This window comes from Canis lupus, chromosome 27 (genome assembly GCF_011100685.1).
Source record: "Canis lupus familiaris isolate Mischka breed German Shepherd chromosome 27, alternate assembly UU_Cfam_GSD_1.0, whole genome shotgun sequence".
Classification (NCBI taxonomy): Eukaryota; Metazoa; Chordata; class Mammalia; order Carnivora; family Canidae; genus Canis; species Canis lupus.
In genome coordinates, this window is record NC_049248.1 from 9669907 (window position 1) to 9693366 (window position 23460).

At 36.7% G+C, this 23460-nt stretch overlaps 1 protein-coding gene across 2 annotated transcripts in view; it reads right to left on the bottom strand.

Annotated features, from left to right (window-relative positions):
- Positions 1-13963: 13963 nt before the first annotated feature.
- The window catches only part of LOC611455 (ovostatin homolog 2-like), a 53809-nt gene continuing 44312 nt past the window's right edge, over positions 13964-23460 (bottom strand). The window contains exons 35-36 of one of the 2 annotated variants that reach the window (XM_038576750.1): positions 23063-23138; positions 13964-16135 (exon numbers count right to left, since the gene is read on the bottom strand). In XM_038576750.1, coding sequence (XP_038432678.1) covers positions 23086-23138 — 53 coding nt within the window. In that variant the 3' untranslated portion in view covers positions 13964-16135; positions 23063-23085. Of the gene's footprint in view, positions 16136-22248; positions 22408-23062; positions 23139-23460 lie in introns of those variants that run through there. The other variant, XM_038576751.1, reaches the window with a different exon arrangement.

Here is a 23460-nt window from a genome sequence, read left to right on the forward strand (position 1 = left end):
AACGTTGAGCACAGCTGCATGGATGGGGGTACTATATTGTTCAATTCTCAGCTGTTCACTGTCATCTGCCACAAGGCTTATTTATAGGCCATACTTGATTATGGAAAACACTATGGGCAGGACACATTGTGCCCACTGAGGGCAGTTCTTGCATAGTTTTTCCTATCTTCTTATGTCCCCAGGAAATTTATATTGTTTGACAGTTACCACTCCTCATGGGGACAGCAGGCTTACCAGTTCCCAATTGGCATTTCCTCTCAGCACTGGTTTGATTACCCTAACCTAGAGGTGGAATTCACTGATATAGGTTTGCAGAGTTTGACTTTGGATGATATCAAGGCCCAATATGTTCTCAGATATTGGGGAGATAAAAGTCTCATATTCTTGGGTTGGGGTAGGGAATACCCAATTTGCAGTGTCAAAGGCCCTCCCTAACTATAATTGTGAGATCTTCATATCTGTCAAGTTCATCAAGGGAGCCAGACAACTTCTGAGGGTTATCATGCTAGAATATCAGCTCCCATGTCCACCAGAGCCATCACCCTTTATTTCTGGAGGACCAGTGAATAGTGAGCTCTATATGAGGTCTCAGGTCACCATAACTGCTCTCGCCTGAAGGCAATTTCGGCCTCCAACTTATACCAGGGCATAGAAGGCACCCACCCTGACTAGCATTGTGTCCCTGAGGCCCTTGCTGGAGCGGATGATGAATCAAGGATGAAGGGGGCAGGTATGGCAGATCTGAACTGTTGTTCAGGCTTTAGGGCTTTCCACAGGACAAACAACACAGAGTTCGGTTGTTCATCTATCTGTTCAGATAGGGTCTCCACAGCAATGAGGTCAAGCCATATTTGTTTTGGGTTACATTTACCTGACCCTTTACAGTCAATTAGGATAGCCTCTTGGCTTCCCGAGCTCCTTCTCTGTCTTGGGTCTTTCCCACAGCAAGATTTGTCAGTCTCCCCCAAATAAGCAATGGATTCCTCGTCATCACAAGATTTTGTTCTACAACTGGACTTAGCATGGTTATCAGCATACCATACCAGGAAATGGTATTGTCAGGGGGTCTCTGTACTCACACTGCAGTCCACAAGCATCTAACATATGCTGAACACTCCTTCTCACACAGAAGTTAATGGCCAATATGGGATTTTCCCCACAAATGCCTCTTTCCCAAGGCCATTTCTCCAGTCTTCCATCTGGCTCACTAGTTGTTGGTTCACAATCCCTCCAGGTGCTTCCTGGTAAAATCTGAAACCAGTCCTCCATATGTGGAGGGCAGGGAGAGATCAAGGAAAGAGGCAAGCCACTCCAGATTGTAGGCGGTAGGTTTAATAGACAAGGGGACTTAGATGTGCAGCTTGTCTTGGGCAACTGCATGATGAGTGAATCCCTGTACCTGCCCACCATATTTTAAAAGTTGATGTGGAGGCCTTACCTGGGTTCAGTCATGTATACTAGCCAGAAGCTTTCAATGCCAATGACCATCTCAAAGGCCATGTCGTTGGGCAGCTTCTGGGAGCAGAAGCCAAGTGGAATTTGTATTATAAGGACAGAGGAAGGGATGAGGAGCCTTTGATTGAGGAGGTCGAGCCTACAGGTCAACCAGTGGTTACATCTTCTTGACGACCACTCTACCATGTCCAGAAACACAAATGCACAAACACATATGAAGATGTGTTTGTCACTGAAGAAAAATCAGCAATGAATCTTGTCTGTGCTGAAATGTTCAAAGGGCAAATGTAATACATACATTTTAATTTCTGTGAAGTTGTGGCAATAAGATGTCATTTGACTTAACAAGGATATTGACCCAGCATTATTTCATAGTAGACACAAACATATACTTTTATCTAGTTCCTATTACTGTTTGTTGGTGTAAAATGTTGTAGCTCAGAAAAAGCAAATTTTGAGTATCACCAGTGGATTATGTACTTAGACTGGGTGACCAGTTTCTAGGAGTATATTAATAGCATATGCAGTGAGAGAGATTTCATTATCCTCCTCCCCTTGAATAAACATAGGGGTGACATTTGAATCCCTTGGAATTCAGAGGAAGGGATACATTTCTTTTTAACAAAAGGAAAGTAGTGAAAATTCAGTTTGGTTGCTTTCTTTCCACATTTTTTTGGGGTGGGGTTTTTCATATCTTCCAAAGGTTCTGCTTATAATATCAAATAGAACTTATTTATTAAAATATTTTAACATTTATTTTAAATTTATTTTATTTATTGAATATTTATTATTTATTAAAAAAGAAAAAAACAAGGAATTTATAGAAATAGGAACACAATTTGTAAAATAACTATATCCTTAAGGAGGTATTTAGAATCAAAGGAGGCATAGAATACTCTAAAAAGCCCTCATTAAACCGCATCCTCATCCTAGAAATAACAAAGTAGCATAGAAAATACATGTTATATTATTACAGTAATTAAAAGAGTATAGTATAGAATAGAAAGGCTGGTCGATCAACACAGTAAGTAGAGAAGATAGCAAGCAACATAATAAAGTTAGTCTCAAAACTCAGGACAAACAATATTAGCTGACAAGAGGTTTCTGGTTAAGTAGTGACCTATTTAGAAATAAATCATATATATATCATAGAATACCCTGAAATAATTACTAGGTTGATAACATTAGTTATAAATAAATAAAATCAAAGTAGACCAAGAAGTTTCAAGGGCAATTAAAAGGGAGAAAATAAACACTGAAAATAATGATTTAAGGAATAAATCACAAAAAAAATCATATAAAAAATACAACAAGTCTTCCAGACTCATCGTACTGGAAACTAAAAGGGACATGAAGCATAATCTTTAGTGCTCTTTTATTGTGAAGAATTTAAATATATATATTACTCAATGCTAGTGATAGTGCTATGAGTCACACAGACACTTTATATGTAATGGGAGTTTACGCATGCACAACTTTATTAAACATTCATACCTAATAAAAGAAAATAAAAACAATAAAATTACAGAGATTAATTACATTACAGAGATTAATGTCATTATTAATTTTTCAGCCTGTTTTGAAACCTTTCTTTAGTGTCTAAAACCATTAGTGCATCTACATTTAAATAGCCAATTACTTTAAATTTTAGTTTCTGGAGGAAATCTAAAATGATGTGATTTTAATTGAGTTAAATGCTTTAGGCAAAGATAGATTTTAATTAAAAAGTTAGAAATCAACAACATATAGAAGTCATATATTGAAGTCACTAAGACACAATACAAAGAAAGACATTAAAAAAGAAATGATTATTTGATTAATCATTGATTAATTAAATTAATTAATTATTTAATTTCTTAAGATAATATTTTGCATCTTTTAGCTTTTCTGCATTTCCAAAATGTACTATAATGAGCATACATTGTTTATGTTTTACTTTTAAGTTATAAATTATCTTTATTTTTATTTTATTTTATTTTTTAAAATTATATTTTTAATTACACAAAGTATGTATATGTTTTCATTATTTTTTAAACTTTTATTTTTTTATTTTTAAATGTTACTTACAGCATAATTAACATGCAGTGTTATACTAGTTTCAGGTGTACATATAGTGATTCAACAATTCTATACATTACTCACTTGACAGATGTACTCTTAGTCCCTTTCACCAGTTACCCATCCTCACATTCACCTCTCCTCTGGTGACTATCAGTTTGTTCTCTATACTTTATGTTTTCATTGTTAAAAAATCAAAACAATAGGTAGAAAAAGCAAAGAGCAAAGTTGTTTGTAAGGAATCATAGTAGATTCCTATGGGCTACATTCTATGTTTCAGTTTCATCGTCCACTTAGTGATTCTCTCTACAGTGCTATCCATTCTCCTAATCAGTCCATCTATACTTTTTAATCTTAAAAATCAATATGCTGAATTTCAAGATCTTTGATTATTTTAAAAAGATATGCACTAATTTCTGAGTATGTCAATTTTACTTATTACTAAATTCTTCTCGTGATCTTCAACTGTTTTCTCAGTTGTAAGCTGTTTTTCAGTTTAATATCTTAATTTCAAGTTGTTCATCTTTAATATTTGGTGATTCATGTTTATGTTTGGGGATTTCCATCTGGCCTGTCTCAGAGTGCCTGTCGGTTAATTGCAATATTTCTCCAACAAAATGACACAGATGTTGACACACAACCAACCATGGTTGATGCATTGTCTTGGTCATCTAGGCTTTGGGGATTTGCTTTGTCCAGGTGTTTTCCCAGCTACCAGAGTAATTTCCTGCCCTTTCCCCAAGTATAATGGGATTTTCCTGTCTTGTACTTCTTTTGCCTCCTCTGGCTCCAATGCTAGAGGTGAAGCCCAGGGTAGGGATATAAAAAGGTCAGCCATGCCCCTTCTTTACCATTACAGACTTCCAGCCTAAAGCAGAGAATCTGGAGAATAGGTAAAACTTTAACCTTGAAGTTTAGCATGCAATTTTAGATGGCTAGAATAAGGCTTTCCTTATAAATGGAAATCACCAGGGCTCTTTTTATTTCTAATTACCAAAAAGTAAAAATAATGTAATATACATGTAATTTGATTCATAGAGAATCGATCCTTGCATCAGGTCTGGGAGACAATGCTTTATGTTTATAACCAGCTGTTATTGCTGGTTACACAAGCCCGGCTATGCTTCTGCACTTACTGAGGAGGTAAAAAGAAATTAGTTATAACTACCTGGCTAGTACTCCACCATACACCAGTTAAGTACCTAGTTATTTGCCCCAAAGTGACACTGTTGATCTTTGATAGTCTCCACACAGTACACCAGAATTACTCAGGAGTCACTTCCAGCTCTCATAGTGATTTTCTCTGGGAATTCTGAGCTTTGATTTATCTTGTAATCATGTAATATATGAAGATTAAATCAAGAAAGAGTAATCACATGCTACCGTCTGATAGAAGTTTCTGGAATGATGAGCTTGTTCCATGTTCTGTGTCTGTGCTTTCCAATTCAGTAGCCACATGTGGCTGGTGAGCACTTGAAGTGTGGCTGGTGGAACTGAGAGATCGTATTTTAAATTTTATTTAATTTTAATTAATTGAAATTTCAATGGCCACATGTATGAGTGTACAAGACACTGTGTTATCTTGTGATGTAAATAAGAAAATAGCAGTTTTTACTATTACCTAAAACCATGTGCCATAGACATGCATTCAAATAATTACTGACATATAGTAAGAATTCATAAAATCAACAATATCATTTCACACTTTATTACCTTTGCCTTTATATATTTCTATATTACTTCTTTTTAGTTGTCATCATCTTTTTTTCTCATGTCTTCTTGTAAATGCCTCATTTTGTTGTACACGTTTTTTTTAAAGATTTTATTTATTTATTTATTCATGAGAGACACACAGAGAGAGGCAGAGACATAGGCAGAGGGAGAAAGAGACTCCCTCTGGGAAGCCTGGTGTGGGACTCGATCTCAGGACCCGGGATCACAACCTAAGCCAAAGGCAGATGTTCAACCACTGAGCCACCCAGGTGTCCCTATTGTGCAATTTAAACTGACAAGGCACAGACATTAACTTGGAATTCAGGGTCTGCAACTAAGATACCTTTTGATACATCCATAGTCATTTGGGTGAGACTATCAGTCAAAAGAAGAAAAACTTAAATGCATTCGTATAAAGCAGTTTTCCACTTAACAAATCATGGTTGTTTTTTTTTTTTTTTAAGATTTTATTTATTTATTCATGAGAAACACAGAGAGAGGGAGACACATAGGCAGAGGGAGAAGCAGGCTCCATGCAGTGAACCCAATGTGGAACTCGATCCCGTTACTCCGGGATCACGCCCTGAGCCAAAGACAGACGCTCAACCACTGAGCCATCCAGGCGTCCTTCTATTACTGAATTTGATTAACATGTGGATTCCAGAAAAAAGAAAGTGTATTTTGTTGCATGCTGGATTTCCTTTTATTTATTCAAAAATGTCAGCAAGCAGCTTCCCAGTTATTAAGATTCTAACCTACTGATTCAAAACATAAGGATGTCTGATTCCCCAGGGGGAATTGATTACTCTCCTATCTGGGGTCAGGTGGCTACATATTTGTAGCACTTAGCAGATTTTTAAGTTGCCGGGTTCACAAATCTAGTTTCTGCATAGCCCCCCTCTAGGGACTTAGCAAGCTTCCATGTAATGGTGCTCAGCTTAAAGATTGATGTGGAGACCAAAGTACAATGGTTAGCTCTAACATGCTGGATTCTAAAACACAGGAAATGAAATATGGAAATATGTCAGGCATCCTGACAGCAGCTTCATTCTCTTGGAAGTCATGACTCATTTTCTTTCTTTTTTCTTTTTTTTTTTTTTTTAAGATTTTATTTATCCACAGGAGACATACAGAGAGAGGCAGAGACATCGACAGAGGGAGAAGCAGGCTCCCTACCAGGAGCTTGATGTGGGACTGGATCCCAGGACCCCAGGAACATGACCTGAGCGAAAAGGCAGATGCTCAACCACCGAGCCACCCAGGTGCCCCATTTCCTTTTGATCATTTTCATTATTATCACCCTCTTGTGAATAGTACTCTCCCATTGATAAAACATTGTTTTAGACTATCATCACCATATTCTTACTATTTAATCTCTTAACTGCAGATTGATTTCTGTAAAATAATTCCTCTGGATTTCTGGGTGTGGGGTGTGGGGGGCATGTGGGGGTGGTCTCTTTCCTGAATGGGTAAAAAGACGTCTCATTTTTCCTATTCTGGCAGAAGTAATGAGTAATTTTTGAAGAGGTCTTGAACTCCTTCCCCAATCATTTTATTCCTCTACTCTAAACACAAAGGGTGATTTTATGACTAACTGTAACCCAAGTGCCTTCACAACATGGCACCGAGACTCTTCCAAATTTTTTTCACCGTGACTTCTTGTTTGTTGTATGTTTCAGCAGAGCTGGATTATTACTATTCTCAACGTTCTCTTGATTCTCCACTCACAAGACTTCACTAACCTTGTTCTTCTTTATGCTATCCTCACTCGTATCATCTCTATTCTCTAAGGAGTCCCTTGAGTTCACCGTCCCTTTGAGATGCACCTGTAGTGCTGACAGCCAATTCCCCACCCATGCGTCCCAGATCCCTTTTACTAGCCCTAGGCCCCACTCTCAGCTTCATTATGCTTTGCTTCTAACAGCTTGCCTCTGTGGACTTTTTAAGAGGCCTGTCCCTGGGGTTTTGCCACTGCTTTGGGGGTTGCCCATCACTAGTAACTGCCTGGTGATAGAATAAAAGCTTAGGTTCCTTTCTTGGACATGGGACGAGCTGAAGTTAAGACATTGTCTAAAATCAAATGCCCCCTTGACTGGTTTCTTTCCTTCCCTTGCTTTCCCTCACTTTTTTTTTTCTTTTTTATAGTTTCTCCCCGATGGCACTTTCTTAATAACTCCCTGGTTCATTTCTTTGTGTCTCAGAATCTGAGTCTGGGGAAGCTGGCCTAGGATAATACATCTCTTGATAACTAAAATATGAAGCATCCATAATATTTTCATTTACTTATCACATAACTCACTCATTATATAATATTTACTCATTACACAATTTATTCATTATATAATATTAAGAGCCTACTGTGTGCCAAGTCCTATTCTTCCAGATATCAAGGACACAGAATTGTGTTTTGTTTATTTATGATTTCTTTATGTCACTTTGATTATGGCTATTTATATTCTTTTCCACATACTTTTTTAAAAAGTAAATTTATTCGAGAGAGAGCAAGAGAGAGCGTGCGAGTGTGCAGGGATTCAGGGTGAGGGGCAGAGGGAGCCAGAGAGAGAATTGCAAGCAGACTCTGCTGAGCAAGGAGCCAATGACAAGGAGCTAGATCTCACCAGCTTAGATCATGACCTGAGCAGAAATCAAGAGTCAAACGCTTAGCTGATTGAGCCACCTAGGCACCCCTTCTTCAAAGACTTCTCATGAAATCATTTTGAGGGCGGAAAGATTTTTTCTTTTGATTTCACCTTAGCTAGCACTGTCTTTTATATGTAGTAAAGGTTCAGTAAATTAGGAATCTTGTGAGGAATTGGGAAATATATTTAACTTGCTGCCCTGAGAGAGAGAAAAGAAGAAGGGCAAGAATTCTATTTACTTATTTACTTATTTTAAGTAAACTCTGCTCTCAGTGTAAGGCTCCAACTCATGACCCTAAGATCAAGAGTTGCCTGCTCCACCGACTAATGGGTCATAAAGCTACGAGGAACACAGAATCAATAATTAAGACTGGCCTGCCTTATTTTTGCAGATTCCCTTTAAGACATAAGAAACAAAAATGTGCATAAATACCTATGTATTTCCATTTTTAAAAGATTTTATTTATTTATTCATGAGAGAGAGAGAGAGAGAGAGAGAGAGGCAGAGACACAGGCAGAGGGGGAAGCAGGCTTTCCGCAGGGAGCCAATGTAAGACTTGATCCCAGGACCCAGGATCACGCCCTGAGCTGAAGGCAGATGCTCAACCACTGAGCCACCCAGGCGTCCCTGTATTGCCAATTACAACTTAGAATTTCTTCAACATAACTCAAAACATCCAGAGACATAACTCAAAACATCCCTGAGAAGGATATAATGTAAGGATAGTGTTTTTTGTGTGTGTGTCTTAAGAGCTTTCCTACTAAATTAATTAAATCAGAAAGCATTAGCTTATTGCAATCTGAGATATACAATTGATTTCTCCTTTACTCCAACACCATTTACTCATTGTCTTTGTTCAAGACGTACCCTTCTTTGGTCTCTTGCAACAGTCTCTAACTCTGCCATTAGTGTTGCTCTAATCCAGCTAAGTCTTCCATAGTTATCAGTGTTAACCTTTCAAAAATGAGCTCTCTTCTCTTTTCTCTGCTGAAAGCCTTCCATTGCATAAATGTCAGTGTCTTCATATCTTGGTAGGCAGCTGGTCACACATTGCTTTTGTTAAAGTACTGGCCTATCTTCTCAAAGCTCCTACTCAGCCACTCCCTAGGATACCACCTAACCTGGGGCCACAAGGCACATCTTTCCTACAGTTATTTCTTCATTAGCGTTACCTATACTTCTTTCTTATTTATTTATTTATTTATTTATTTACTTATGAGAGACAGAGAGAGAAAGAGGCAGAGACACAGGCAGAGGGAGGAGCAGGCTCCATGCAGGGAGCCCGATGTGGGACTCGATCCTGAGTCTCCAGGATCATGCCCTGGGCCGAAGGCAGTGCTAAACCGCTGAGCCACCCAGGCTGTCCTACCTATATTTCTTTCATTGCTATTCATATGATGCATTCTGCCCTTTTCTTTCCATGCAGGGGGGCATTTTCTCTTTTACCTTGCCACTGGAAGCGTGGGATAGCCCCTTCTTTAATTCTCCCAAACACAACTGAAATCAACTGAAAGTGTTGTTGAAGACTGTATTTTAACTACATTATCCTTTATCTCTCCAGATTCACTCCTGTAGATTCCCTTTGATATATTTCTTTATGAATTGAAGAGTTAGTCATTTTATTTTCTTTCAACTGTACTTTTTTCCATTATACTTTGTCCATGCCATTATATAGCATTTATCACGGTACGTTATTAATTTTATTTATTTATTCATGAACGAATTTGGGCTCCCTGATCAGTTTCCTGCTTACGAATTTTGTATTTCTTTTTTTTGTTGTTGTATATTTTTGTATTGGAGTTCGATTTGCCAAAATAAAGTATAACACCCAGTGCTCATCCCATCAAGTCGAGTTTTGTATTTCTTATTCACTTTTGTAGTGCTACCCTATATCAGATTACCCAGCGTGTAACAAGAGTTCAATGTTTGTTGATGACAGTAGATTTTTTCAACCATATTAAAATATAAAGATTCTACTAAGTATTTTACTATGACATTATTCACTGTTGATTTGAAGGACAGATTTCTATGGAATTATGAATTAATATTTCTTATAATGTCAAATAGTTCAGGTGATTTTATTATGAAAGTTTAGTGTTATACAACACATATTCACTAAAGAAAACTAAGGCAAAACTCTTAAGATAAAAACAAAATAATTGTAAACCAATTACAGAAATAATATCCAAAAATGGTTCATGGGGTGCTTAAATCTGTGGGTATATTTTCCATGTAGATTCACCTTAACGATACTGCATTTTTCCTTCTTTTATAACTTTACACAGAGTAAATTAGGTGTTTTAGAATTGTGTCAACATCCTGTGAAATATTTGAGACAGCTATATAATATTAGATCACAATAGGTTAATTTTATTAATTTTTTTAATAAGAGGGTGCCCTTCATGTAAGACACATTCTTGAAAATTTCAATTTATTTATTTATTTTTTTAATAAATTAATTTTTTATTGGTGTTCAATTTACCAACATACAGAATAACACCCAGTGCTCATCCTGTCAAGTGTCCCCCTCAGTGCCCGTCACCCACTCACCCCCACCCCCCGCCCTCTTCCCTTTCCACCACCCCTAGTTCGTTTCCCAGTTAGGAGTCTTTATGTTCTGTCTCCCTTTCTGATATTTCCCACACATTTATTCTCCCTTCCCTTATTTTCCCTTTCACTATTATTTATAGAAAATTTCAATTTAAAACTTATTCAACTTAGGACTTATCTTGTTAAAACATGATGTATGTTTTTTGTGGACTACTTAAATTTCCCATGTGGCCATAGCAGAAATAGCTTATAGTACATTCAGTTTGCTGGCATTATTTTATTTTATTTTTTTTGCCAGCTTTAAAACTATGAAAACTCGGGGCACCTGGGTGGCTCAGTGGTTGAGCGTCTGCCTTTGGCTTAGGTCATGATCCTGCACCAGGCTCCCTGTGGGGAGCCTGCTTCTCCCTCTGCCAATGTCTCTGCCTCTCTGTCTGTGTGTCTCATGAATAGATGGATAAAGTTTTTAAAATAAATTAATTAAAAAAAAACTATGACAACTGAAACTTTTTTTTTCAGTTAAAAAATTAAAAAATATGAGGAAGGTGGCACCTGGATGGCTCAGTTGGTTAAGTATCTGACTCTTAATTTTGGTGAGGTTGTGATCTTAGGATTGTGAGATTGAGCCCTGGGTTGGGCTCTGAACTGGATGTGGAGCCTACTTGGGGTTCTCTCCCTTTCCCTCTGCTCACCCCTTTACCTCATGCTTCTCTTTTTCAAGTAAATAAATCTTAAAAAATATGAAAGGATGTTTTAATTTACTAAAATTATGAACATAGAGTGAGATTTAAATACATATATATATTCATGTCAACACTTTCAAAATCATATAGTTTAAATTCATATACTTCACAGAAATTTCTGGTGAAATAAAATCAGATAGCATAAAATTGCCAAAATAAGACAAAACTTTCTTCAAAGAATGACAATAATTGTCATATAAACATAATACTCTTCTAGATAGTGGAGGTACACTATCATTTACTCTGGGTTCAGACTGGTAAGTGCGAATAACCTCCCCTTCCTAATTCTATGATATTTAGAAATTTGTTTTGGGGACTTAAAACATCTTTCAAATCTTTTTTTTTTTATCTTTCAAATTTTTAACAAGCATTCTTTTTCCCTCTACTTAGATGCCCAGTATCTCTAGAGATTTACCTGTATGTATTTTCAAGAAAAAACCCCGAAAACTTATTGAATTGAAATAAAGAAAATGGCTCGTGGTATTAATTTTGTGTTCTAGCAGGGATAGATACTTTAAACAAATGCAGTGTAGCTCCTGCTATAGAATTGCAGAACTCAAGGACTAGCAGTGGTGCTCATTTTATGGGAGGGACTTGCAACCTGAAATTATGCAAGATAAAACAGACTAAATTTCTTAATTTTTTTGTTGATTTAGACTTTTAAAAAGAGTTTATTTATTTGAGAGAGAGAGAAGTCACGAAAGAGACAGAGCCCAGTGGGGGGAGGAGAGGCAGAGGGAGAGGGAGACAGGCTCCCCACTGAGCAGGGAGCCTGAAGTAGGGCTGGATCCCAGATCCCCAGAATCATGAACCAAACTGAAGGCAGATGCTTAACTGACTTGAGCCATCTAGGTGCCCCATAAACTAAATTTCTTAAGGCCTGCCCTGTGGTCACTGCTCATAAAAAGCAGGCAAATAAATTAGCTAGCGTGTCCTTATTTCTGATCTCTGAGTTAAGTCTCATTGTTTGCTTTTTCTTTGCTCCTAGCAACTTTGGGCAGAAGTGATGACAACACTCAAGAAGAGCCAATTAAATATCCAGTTTTTTTGCAAGGCAGATGATTCTGGTCAAACCAGGCCTTCATACAATTCATTAATTACAAGTGTAGGGTATTTCTATATGTGATAAATGCCAAATGTGAAACTGGAAAACATAAAGTTAAAAAACGTATCTGGATGATTTATGGATCTTCTCATAAAGAGTTTTAAATGGCTAAATTTGCAATAACTTAGCCATCAAGAACTGCCTGTACAATTTTCAGTGTGGATTGATGTTATATCTTCTGTAATTTCAAAGAGGAAGAGGGAGAGATAAATGTATAAATATAAAAAGGCAGATAGGTGGTGGTCACATATGAATCTAGATGTGCTTCCTGCCCCGCCCCCCCATTACTTTTTCAAGGTACATCTCTTTATGTTCCTTGGTAGGTCGAATTCAGGAAAGTAGTAGGACAATTTGCCTTAGAAGCTTAAGAGAATTTCCACTTCCAGGAGATAGATCACTTTAGCATTCACCATTTGGGAAATGAGTAAGGATGTGGTTAAGTGGAGTGAGGTAAGCCTTACAAGGCCTAGTGATCTGTGAAATAAAGGTATCCTGACAGGACACTGAAGCATTACCCATTTTTTAAAAAAAGATTTTATTTATTCATGAGAGACAGAGAGAGAGAGAGAGAGAGAGAGAGAGGCAGAGACACAGGGAGAGGGAGAAGCAGGCCCCATGCAGGGAGCCTGATGTGGGACTGGATCCCGGGTCTCCAGGATCATACCCCAGGCCGAAGGCAGTGCTAAACCACTGGCAACCAGGACTGCCCGCATTACCCCATTTTTACAATGTATTTGCTCCTTTCCCTTTCCAAGACTATTGCCCATTATTTTGTGTTACTCTGGGCATTTGACTAAACAAGAAACTCTCAGAAGACAATCTTAGGACTGCTGTGATCTCATGCAGCCCAAAGGATTTCTTCTGCTGGGCTCTGCCTCTAATATTGCCCCTTTACTGAAGACAGTGGGAAATCATTTTATTCCACCAATAAATCAACTTTTTTCCCCCCTAAAATGCAAATTAATGATATTATGTCCTGTTTAAAAACTCTTTAATGGTCCATACTCCACTTTAGCACCATCCACTTCCTTACAGATGTACTTTGCTAATTTCTATGAAAACACAAGCAATTTCTTATGTGAGCCACACACTCTGTCTCTCTGTGTTTGTGTATGTGCTACATCCTGTAGAATGTCTCTCCATGACTTGCTTTCTGCAGCTCTGTTTCTTCTCCTTCATGGTTCACTTTAAACCTTCACGAATCTCCAATGGAAGTAGTTGGTACTTTAGACTTCTATAATAACTCAAATATATATCTCTATTACAGAGTATCATGTTCCCATGTAAATGTTTTCTTTTATGTTACATCTGCACATGGCTGTCAGAATCTCAGAGGCACCGCTGGTATGTTTTATTCATGGTTAACTTTCTAATAGTGAGACTATTATGAGCCCTTAATAAATGCTAACACTATTTTAAATATTTAACAAATGCAAGCACCTTCTGAGTTACTTATAGCTCTTCATCAGCTTTAGGTTTTGCATAGAATTTTGCCCCAGCTCCCAACTAAGCATTTCTTAGGGAGTAAAGCATAAGAGTTTAATTCTAGCAGGAAAGAGAACTTCTTCCTATTCACTGAACCCACCTTATGACGTGTCTGAAGCACTTTTTTTTAGTTTTATTAGGATGTAATTGACATACAGCCCAGTATAAGTTTAAGATGTACAGTATAATAATTTGACTTACATATATTATGAAATGATTACCACATTGTTTTATTAACATTCATTATCTCATATAAATATAAAAAAAGAAAAAATATATTTTTTCTCATAATGAGAGCTCTTAAGATTTGCTTGACAACTTTCAAATGCACTATGCAGCAGTCATCATGGTGTACATTACATTACACTATTCCTTTAATAGGGAAAGATACACATCTCCAACCAAAAGTGTCTTTTGCTGGGTTCCCACTGTTGCACATTCCAGATAATAAAAAGGACTAAAGTCAATCACATCTAGTGTTCAGATGTGAAAACATGTTAAGGAAACCTAACTCAAAATTGCAGTTAGTAGGGGTGTCTGAATAGCTCGGTCAGTTGGGCATCTGCCTCTTGGTTTCAGTTCAGGTCATGATCTCAGGGTTGTGGGATGGAGCCCTATGTCAGGCTCCGCACTGGATGTGGAGCCTGCTTAGGATTCTCTCTCACCCTTTGTCCCCAACCCCCAAATAAATAAATAAATCTTTTTAAAAAATTGCAATTGGCAAGCCAAGAAAAGAGGGCTTTTATGCATGTACACTTGTCACAGCTTGGCCGGCAGGAAGAAGGATAGTTTTCTTTTAGCAGCAACAACAAGGTGCCCTTGTCTGCAGCCAGTGAGAAGCTACCACTGCTTCAAACTCTCATTTTCCTTCAATAAACTTTTGCTCAAAACAACTCCTCCCAACTTCCCCCTTTCCTCTATAAAATGATGCTGTCCTCATTTGTTCTCTGGATTTGCCTCTGGTTCACCATAATTTGTTTGTGTCGAATTGTGACTCCTCTGCTATTTTTGAATAAATTCAATTTTGCTGGCTGAATTGTTTACCTTTTTCTTTTACAAGGCTGACATAGGGTATGGTAAACTTAAGGAGGCATTAACTTGTGTTTTCTTCTTGTTATAGTTTCACTCACCTCTTTCTAAAAAGACAGCCTCATGTTGTGTATTTCTTTACTTTGAGGATTTGGGCCAAATCTAAAGAAAATTGGTTCCACTTAGTTGACTAAGACCATGTCTTTAACCTAATACTTCTCTCCATCACACATAGGAAGCAGTTTCAGATTGGTGAGCATTTATGTTATCCCTTATGAAAAGCAACAACAAAAATCTACTGCTCTTCATGTGTTTCCATTCCTTAGCATTTCTTTGCCCTTTGTCATAACACTTCCTCCAAAGTGTGACTCTGAAAGGGTACTTACATTTAGAACATTTTTATTAATTAAAATGCAGAATATAAATCATACCAGCTGTGGGACATAGCTGGAAATCAAATGTTTTCTAAGACTTTATTAATATATTGTAATTTGGATGCTTTAAATCTAACATCAATTAGAGGAAAGTCAACATGAGGAATTTTTAAAATACACGGTAATTACTATAAACATTTAAGTTTGTTGAAGGAAAGGAAAAATTTGCAAGACACTTCCTTTTAGTAAGGTGAATTGAATTTATATTTACACATGTACATGTAATCTGACCTGATTTGGCAGAGACAATCATAATTATTAAATATTTGAATACCCCTCTGATAAATAAATATATATCTACCTTTAAGCTAACTAAAGAGACTTCCCCATATGAGAATTCTCTAGATTGCCAATTAGCAACAAAAATTTGTAGTATCTACCCTTATAATTTTCTATCTGGGACTTATGTTTGGAATTATGGTTTATTTTCTTTTTCCATGGAATTATGATACTCAGAGAATGATTCTCTTAATCTACTTATACTCGCCTCTGATTGTAATTCAGTTGCATCTGACTGAGACTATGATTGCTTCTTGTTTTGAGGTGTCCTCCTGGGACCTCCAAAGTGAATTTTGCAGAGTAGCCATTGTATGTGTATGTGTGCACATACACATGTGCGTGTGTGTATCTCCCAAATACACTCTCTAAATTTGGTATAGTTATCTAGCTGTTTAAATGTGAAATTTAAATGTGAAATGGTAACAATAACAGAAATATGTATGCACACAAAAATACAGACACACACACAATGTTTTTGGGATAAATTCAATGAATAAGAATGCCATTTCAATAGGGAATGCTGAACAGTTGCTTCTGATTCTCAGCTTGGGTTTTTCATCAGGCAAAATTGATGTCACACTTCCAACATATGGGAAATTCGCCTTTTTCTATTCACATACATTCCAGTGTACATTTTTTTCATCCTGTAAAGCAGAGATTTATTTCATCATGAAGAATAAATGTGCAATGTTGGAATAAGGCTTCCTTATAGATAATAATAAAGAATTCCAAACAAAATCTATTTTCAAGGTCATTGCTCTAGTCTAAAATGTATCTTGGAATTTCCTTTATGGTAAATGTTTTCAAAAGAGCAGTGGCTTCCTTTATAAAATCAAGAGAATGAGTCCAGTAATAGTCAAATGAAATATAATGAAGATGTAAGTCCAAGTCTGTATATTTATGAATATATTGCAGTTATTGATAGTGTGCTTTTATTTCAATATATTCATATATTTAATACACAAAGACATTTTATATCCAGTTACTCTTGTCTACATAGAAAAATGATTGAAAAGTATATAGGCAATATATACTAATAAAAAGTAAGTAGGTAATAAATACTCATGAAAAGTCAAAATAAGAAAGAGGAAATTATATTTCCCATCTTAGTGAAAATATATTCTCAGTTCCAAAGTTAGTTTTGAAGTGTAACTTCTCTTCTGTCCTTCCTTTCTTGCTTCATTTTCTTTAAAGTACAGCTCCTCAGGTGGTATCTATAATTTTTAACATTACAATATGAAACTTCAATCTTAAAAAAAAAAAGGGCAGCCTGGGTGTCTCAGCGGTTTAGCGCCGCCTTCAGCCCAAGGCGTGATCCTGGAGACCCAGGATTGAGTCCCACGTTGGGCTCCCTACATGGAGCCTGCTTCTCCCTCTGCCTCTCTCTCTCTCTCTCTCTCTCTGTGTCTCTCATGAATAAATAAATAAAATCTTAAAAAAATAAAATATGAAACCTCTGGGAAGTTCCCTAACCATTTTGCCAACTTTAACTATCATTACTTTGCATAACATTCAGTGTTAGGGTAGAGGCTAAAGGACTTAAAGAAATCTGCCAGGAAATTAGTACAAGTCACGAGTCATGTAACAAATGAGACCTTGTCCTGCGCTCTGTAGAACCTGTTCATGACGAGAATTCTACCCGTAACCTCAGTAGGCTGATATTTCATGCAGTAGATGGTAAGCAATGCTCATCTGTGTTCTTCTTTCAGACCTCTCTTTGTGTGAAGACCCACAGAGTATGTGCCTGGGGTGGGGCCCTGTCAAGGGTAGCAAGCTCACAGTGTTCTCTTCTGAGGTACTGTTACAGAAAATAATAAGGTGTCTGTAAACTTGTTTTGATTTTGGCATCAAAGTTTCTCTAGCAAGTTATAAAAATTTCCACAATCTTTTTGCCAGTGGAGGCATACTTAGTCTTTAAGGCAGAGTGTGACTGGGAATGAATGCACCACGCTGGGAATGGTTTGTAATAAATGCAACCTCTTTACACGAATAAAGTTCTACTTTTATTGTAGCCCATAGGAAAACACATTTACTCAACTCGTCTTTTCAGTATTAGTATGTGATTTGTGTATAGAATTTTCCTTCCTTTGCAAAGCAGTTATAGTGCAAAGTCTCTAGAGTCTGAAAGCCAGTGTTTGGATCCTAGTTCTTAACAGAGGAAAGACCTTGAATAAGTTACTTGAATTCCCTGTGTTTCTCTTTCTTTGTCCATAAACAAGAATAATAATAACAATATTTTATAGGCTTGTTGTGGGGATTAAAGAAATTAATATATTTAAAGTGCCTGACACTTAGAAAACCCTGGAAAAGTCCCTATCAAGATATCATACATATGCATGCATGCACAGCCCTCCCCCCCGCCAAATTCTCATTGTGGAGAACATTACTGTGAACAATAGGGGGGTTCATGTCAATCAGCACGTGTACTAGCCCCTCTTCAAAATGATTTCCCTGGGGTTAGTAATCTAGAAAGAACTTTAAAAAGGAGACATTACAAGTTCTATATAAAAATATGATAGGAAAAAAAAAGGCAAAGAATTGGAAAAAAAAGATGAGAAAATCTTTAAGAGCTGTATGTAACAGAATGCCGAGCTTAAAAATATCAAACATTTATCTCTTCTGGCACAAATTCTGAGGAAGGTGGTATTGGCACTGGTTCAGCAGCTTACCAATGCCCTCAAGGCATTTCTTTCATTCTTTCTTCTCTGCCACTTGGTGGGTCAGTATTTTTTTTGCCTCTTTAGTGACAGCTTGGCTTCTACAGTAGCAAACATTATGCATTCCCAATAATATCTCAGTCTTAAAGAAGAGGGTCAGCAGAAAAAGAGTTTTCTTCTCCCGAATCTCCTGAATACCTCTCTCTCTCTCTCCTTTCTCTCCTTTTCTACCAAGGATCAAAGTCATTCCAGATGCTGTACCAGGAGACATCCTTGTATAGGTCCTTAGATTTGTTTCTTATATCTCAGTGCTAGACCAAAGTAGTGATCTGTGGTGTGTCCTTTAGATATTCTCTATGGCAGAAATACTCATAATCCCAGCTGCTAGAAATGTTGGTGGCTGTTGGCTCTCAGATGAATTCAGCTCTGAAAGTCTCCCTCAGTATAAGAGAGACTTTTCATCCCCTTAAGGTATCCCATAATGGGTGCTTTGATGCTATAAAGACCTAGCTCCCTCACCTTAAGATGGGAGAATTCTAAAGACCCATTCTAGCACCAAAGAGCTCAATGGTCTGAGATTTTTATTGGGATTCATCACAGCTCAACTCTTCTCTCTGTATAATCCAGATTCTTTTATCCTCCACTGGTGTTATTCTTTAAAGCCCTCTTTAGTCAAACTCCCTACCCACAAATCTTCACCTCAGAGTCTATATTCTAGGGAACCTAGACCCCAGACACCACTCCCTTTCAGTGGGAACTGTGATAATGTGATTGGCTTAATAGTTATAATTCATCCAAAAGTATCCTGCCCGAGGCCAGAGCTAAACACAAATTTCTGTTTTTCTAGTTTTTCTCACTGTCTCAGACATCTATGCAGTTAACTTCCTCACCTCCTTCAAATCTTTGCTCAAATGTCACTGCTTCAATGAGGTTGAACGTAAATCTACCTAGTATTTCAATCCTTCTCCTCGTCCCATCTCCCTGGACATTCTGGATCCTCTTACCCATCTCTACAGTTTTTATTTTCCAACAACACTTACCACCTTCCAATTTCTTAAATTTTGCTTATCTATGTTGCTTTTATGCTTACATTTATTGTTTGATTATATTACATGTATTGTATATCTCTCCCATTGAAATGTAAGCTCCACAAGGATAGCCATTTCTTACTATTTTCATTTACCGATATAGCCTGACTGTCCAGAAGAGGTTTTTGGTGCATATAGGCACTCAAGACTGATGGTCTGAACTAAAACAGCATGGCAGTATGGATAAAAGGAAACGGATCAATGAGTTATTCATTTGGTAGGTGAACACTGGTCCATTATCAACAGTGAATGAGTAGAATGTGAGGGACGAGGTGAGATACTTAGATAATTCTTTAGTGATGATATTGTCACACACTGAGATAGGGTATCTCAGTAAAAGAACCTGGTTTAGGGGTAAATGATGGATATTATTGAGGTGTCTGTGGGACATTTGACTAATGTACAATAGACAGTGGGATTCATGGAGGCTGGAAAGTAGATAGAGAAGCATATATGTGGGAATCAGACATAAATTTTAATTTTGTAGGATTTTTAGTGTGTATAGTGAGAAGAGAAAAAGACTTGCTAGAATCATGATGAAAAATATTATTTAATGTTTGGTAAGAGAAAGTGGAGCTGAGAAAAGAAGATCAATAAGTATCTGGATAGTGAGAAGGAAATGTACATACTGTGGAGAGGGAGGAACCAAATTGTTAAGTGATGATGGAAGAAAAATAAAACAATAAAAGGAAAAAGAGCATGAGACCTAAGAAAAGAGATAAAAGGGAAAAAGCTGATAGAAAGAGGAGGAGGATAAAAAGGATGAGATTTCTAGGAGACAGTAAAGAGGATGTTAGGGCTTGGTATTTCATGTACTTGTTAAATGTATACCTAACTTATTTCAAAATGCAAAAAGGATGTGATGACTACATAAAAACATGAGAGATGGAATGAATTATTCCTGTTGTCCAAGTACTTTGGTATAGAGGGGCAAGAGGGGCAAGTGTCATGTGATACTTGGATAACACGAGCCTCATCTAGATCAGAGCTATACATCATCCTCCATGAAATAGTCCATGGCGGTCTAGTTTACTAAAAATCCCTTCTTAAATACACACGTGTACACAGAAACACACACAGTCACATTGAAACTTGGCATTTCCCATTCAACACTCTAAACTAGAACATCCGGTATGTCCTATTTTATATTCAAATGTAGACCAAGGAAATGATTTTGGTTGTCTGTCCAATATAAACCAGAAAGAGGTTTCAATGCAAGGGGCAAGTAACAGAGCTATATTGTTCATTAATAGTCTTATTCTTTAGAATATATTTAGATCCCAGTTCCCTGTCATCTTTCATACTTACCAAGAAATTTTGCAAGTATAAACATTAAATTCTAAACTTTATCTGTGCCTTGAAGCATAGCTGGTAGCAGGCCTCCCCATAACCTCTTTGGCTGCTTAGAATTTGAAAAACAATTTTATTATACCAGCAGACTAACTATTGAATATATGCTAAGTAAAATGGGGATTTAGAATTATTTACTTAGGCAAAAAAAAAAAAAATTCCCACAAAAAGACATTATTTACCACAAAGTAAATTCCCTTCATTTTACTTGAACCTTTAGCATAAAATGTACTAGAAGAGTCATATTTTCCTTGAGTGAAACTCTTGAGTATGTATAGAGCCTAGGGTGTTTTTAAAAACTATGAATACTGATGTCATATATACACATCTGATGTGCCAAGTTTTGATAAAATAAGAAAACTGAGAAGGCATAAAAAAATTCTTAACACAATGAAATAAACTTTTATAGCACCAGATATAGATTGACACCAGCAGTTTATCTATGATAAATCTATTAATAAACATTTATTAAGGGCCAAGTTATAACGTGGGCACTATAAGCAGTAGACACTGGGCAGAAAGACAAAAATAAGTAAGTCTAATCATCATCTATTAAAACACTGTATTTTTAATTTGTGGGGCACTGATGACAGAACACTGTTTCCAATTTTTTTAACCCTACAGCTGGAGAACTAATCTGTATCTTTTTCTTGCCTGTAGCAGTATTCTCAGCAGGGTTAGAAGCCTGTAGAGAAGTCAGTAGAGAAATTGTTTTCATTTCTATCCTTATTTTCTCCAATTTCTTCCTGCCTCTGTTTTCTCAATATTAATTTATTGCTTTATCAGTAGTGTTAGGTTGAGCAAAGGATAGACATTGAATGTTGCTTTTCAGTAATAAGTGACAAAATTAGTACAATAAAAATGCTTTTTAAAAAGATAAAATTCCCTTGGGACGCGTGGGTGGTTCAGCGGTTGAGCGTCTGCCTTCAGCTCAGGCCATGATCCCAGGATTTAGGATCGAGTCCCACATTGGGCTCCTTATAGGGAGCCTGCTGCTCCCTCTGCCTATGTCTCTGTGTCTCTCATAAATAAATAAATAAAATCTTAAAAGATAAAATGCCCTTGGATTACCCTTTCAATCATGTGTGGAAACTCAATAAATCCATCAATTCATTTATGACTTCCTTAGTATTTTTCCCCCATTCTTTGATGATCTTTCATGGAGAAGAGTCTGTGTGTTTTGTCTTTGTTTTTTTTTTTTTTTATTTTTTTATTTTTTTTTATTTATGATAGTCACAGAGAGAGAGAGAGAGAGGCAGAGACACAGGCAGAGGGAGAAGCAGGCTCCATGCACCGGGAGCCCGATGTGGGATTCGATCCCGGGTCTCCGGGATGGTGCCCTGGGCCAAATGCAGGCGCCAAACCGCTGCGCCACCCAGGGATCCCTTGTCTTTGTTTTTGTGTTGCATGTGTTTATTTCCTTGAGCTCAAATGAAGTCCTCTGCAACTTAGTCTCTTTCCCTCATGTCCACTGACCCTGGCTTTCTCTCTTTTTCTCTGTATGTTGGAGGATTCCATATTATGTACATCACAATGTCTAAAAGCTTAGATTTAGAATTGATGACAATAAAGCAAATTATGAGAGTTGTCTTCAAAGAAAATCTTGAGTTTTCTAGGATGAAAATTCTGTATAATATACGGAAAGAAAAGAAAATCACAGACTCAGATGAGAAATGAGAGCATTTTATGGAATAATAGTGAAATAAAATCTGATAAGAAGTCATGGCAGATTGCAGTATACTCAGTACAGGAGGTCGTTCATGGTTTTCTTCCAGGTTTGATACAGAAGAATGAGTTAGTTCATAGTAAATAGCTTTCCACCTGGGATATAAAAACAGAGTTTAAACGATGCATAACTATGTGTGTGTGTGTATATATATATAGCTAAGAAAACATACATATATACACACATACACAAACACACACATACATATATATATGTGAATATGTATAAATATAGGTACATATGTATTTAATGACCTATTGATTTTATAAAACAAAGATGAGTGATTTTTAAAAATGAGACATCGGTAAAAGTCACATATATAGTTGTAAATTCTTTTTTTTTTTTGTAAATTCTTTTTTTAAAAAGATTTTATTTATTTATTTGAGAGAGAGAAAGATGGAGAGAGGGAGGGCACATAAGAAGAAGCAGACTCCCCGATGAGCAGAAAGCCTGATATGGGCCTCGATCCCAGGAAACTGAGATCATGACCTGAGCCAAAGCCAGACACTTAACCAACTGAGCCACCCAGGTGTCCCATATAGTTGTAAATTCTTTAAAGCTATTTTGAAGAAAATAAAATCTTAATGACTATCATAATACGCATCTAGAACACATAAACTATTCAAACTCTGTGATATACCACAGACTTCTCTTTGCTTCATCCATTGTATTTTTTTTTTTAGGTTTTCCTTTTAGTACCAGATGTATTTTCAATGGTTTCAATGTTTTCAATATTTGTAATTTTCTTACCTCTTCCTGGGCTTTGTTTTGTCTTACTGGGAAGCTGAAACACTATTGATGTTGTAAGAAACAAGGGCATATTCATCTGGAAAATAAAGAGTAAGTTCACCCATCTTAAATCTCCAACTTTCTATAACCAGATTATGTCAGACAATATAGGTACATCAGGACTAATCTTTCCAAAAATTTTACAAGACAATCAATCACTTCTCCAATTTCTAAATCCAAAAATATCATATTTAAGCTTAAGGTATTTAATGAAGTACATTCAATTAGTAAATGATAGAGCAGGAATTCAAATACTTGACAGACTTTGTATGACATTTAATGAGAAACTAATAGCATTGACCTTCCAGGGAAAATTTTTAGGGTCTTTATACATCTTAATAATTGTTTTGGAAATTAAT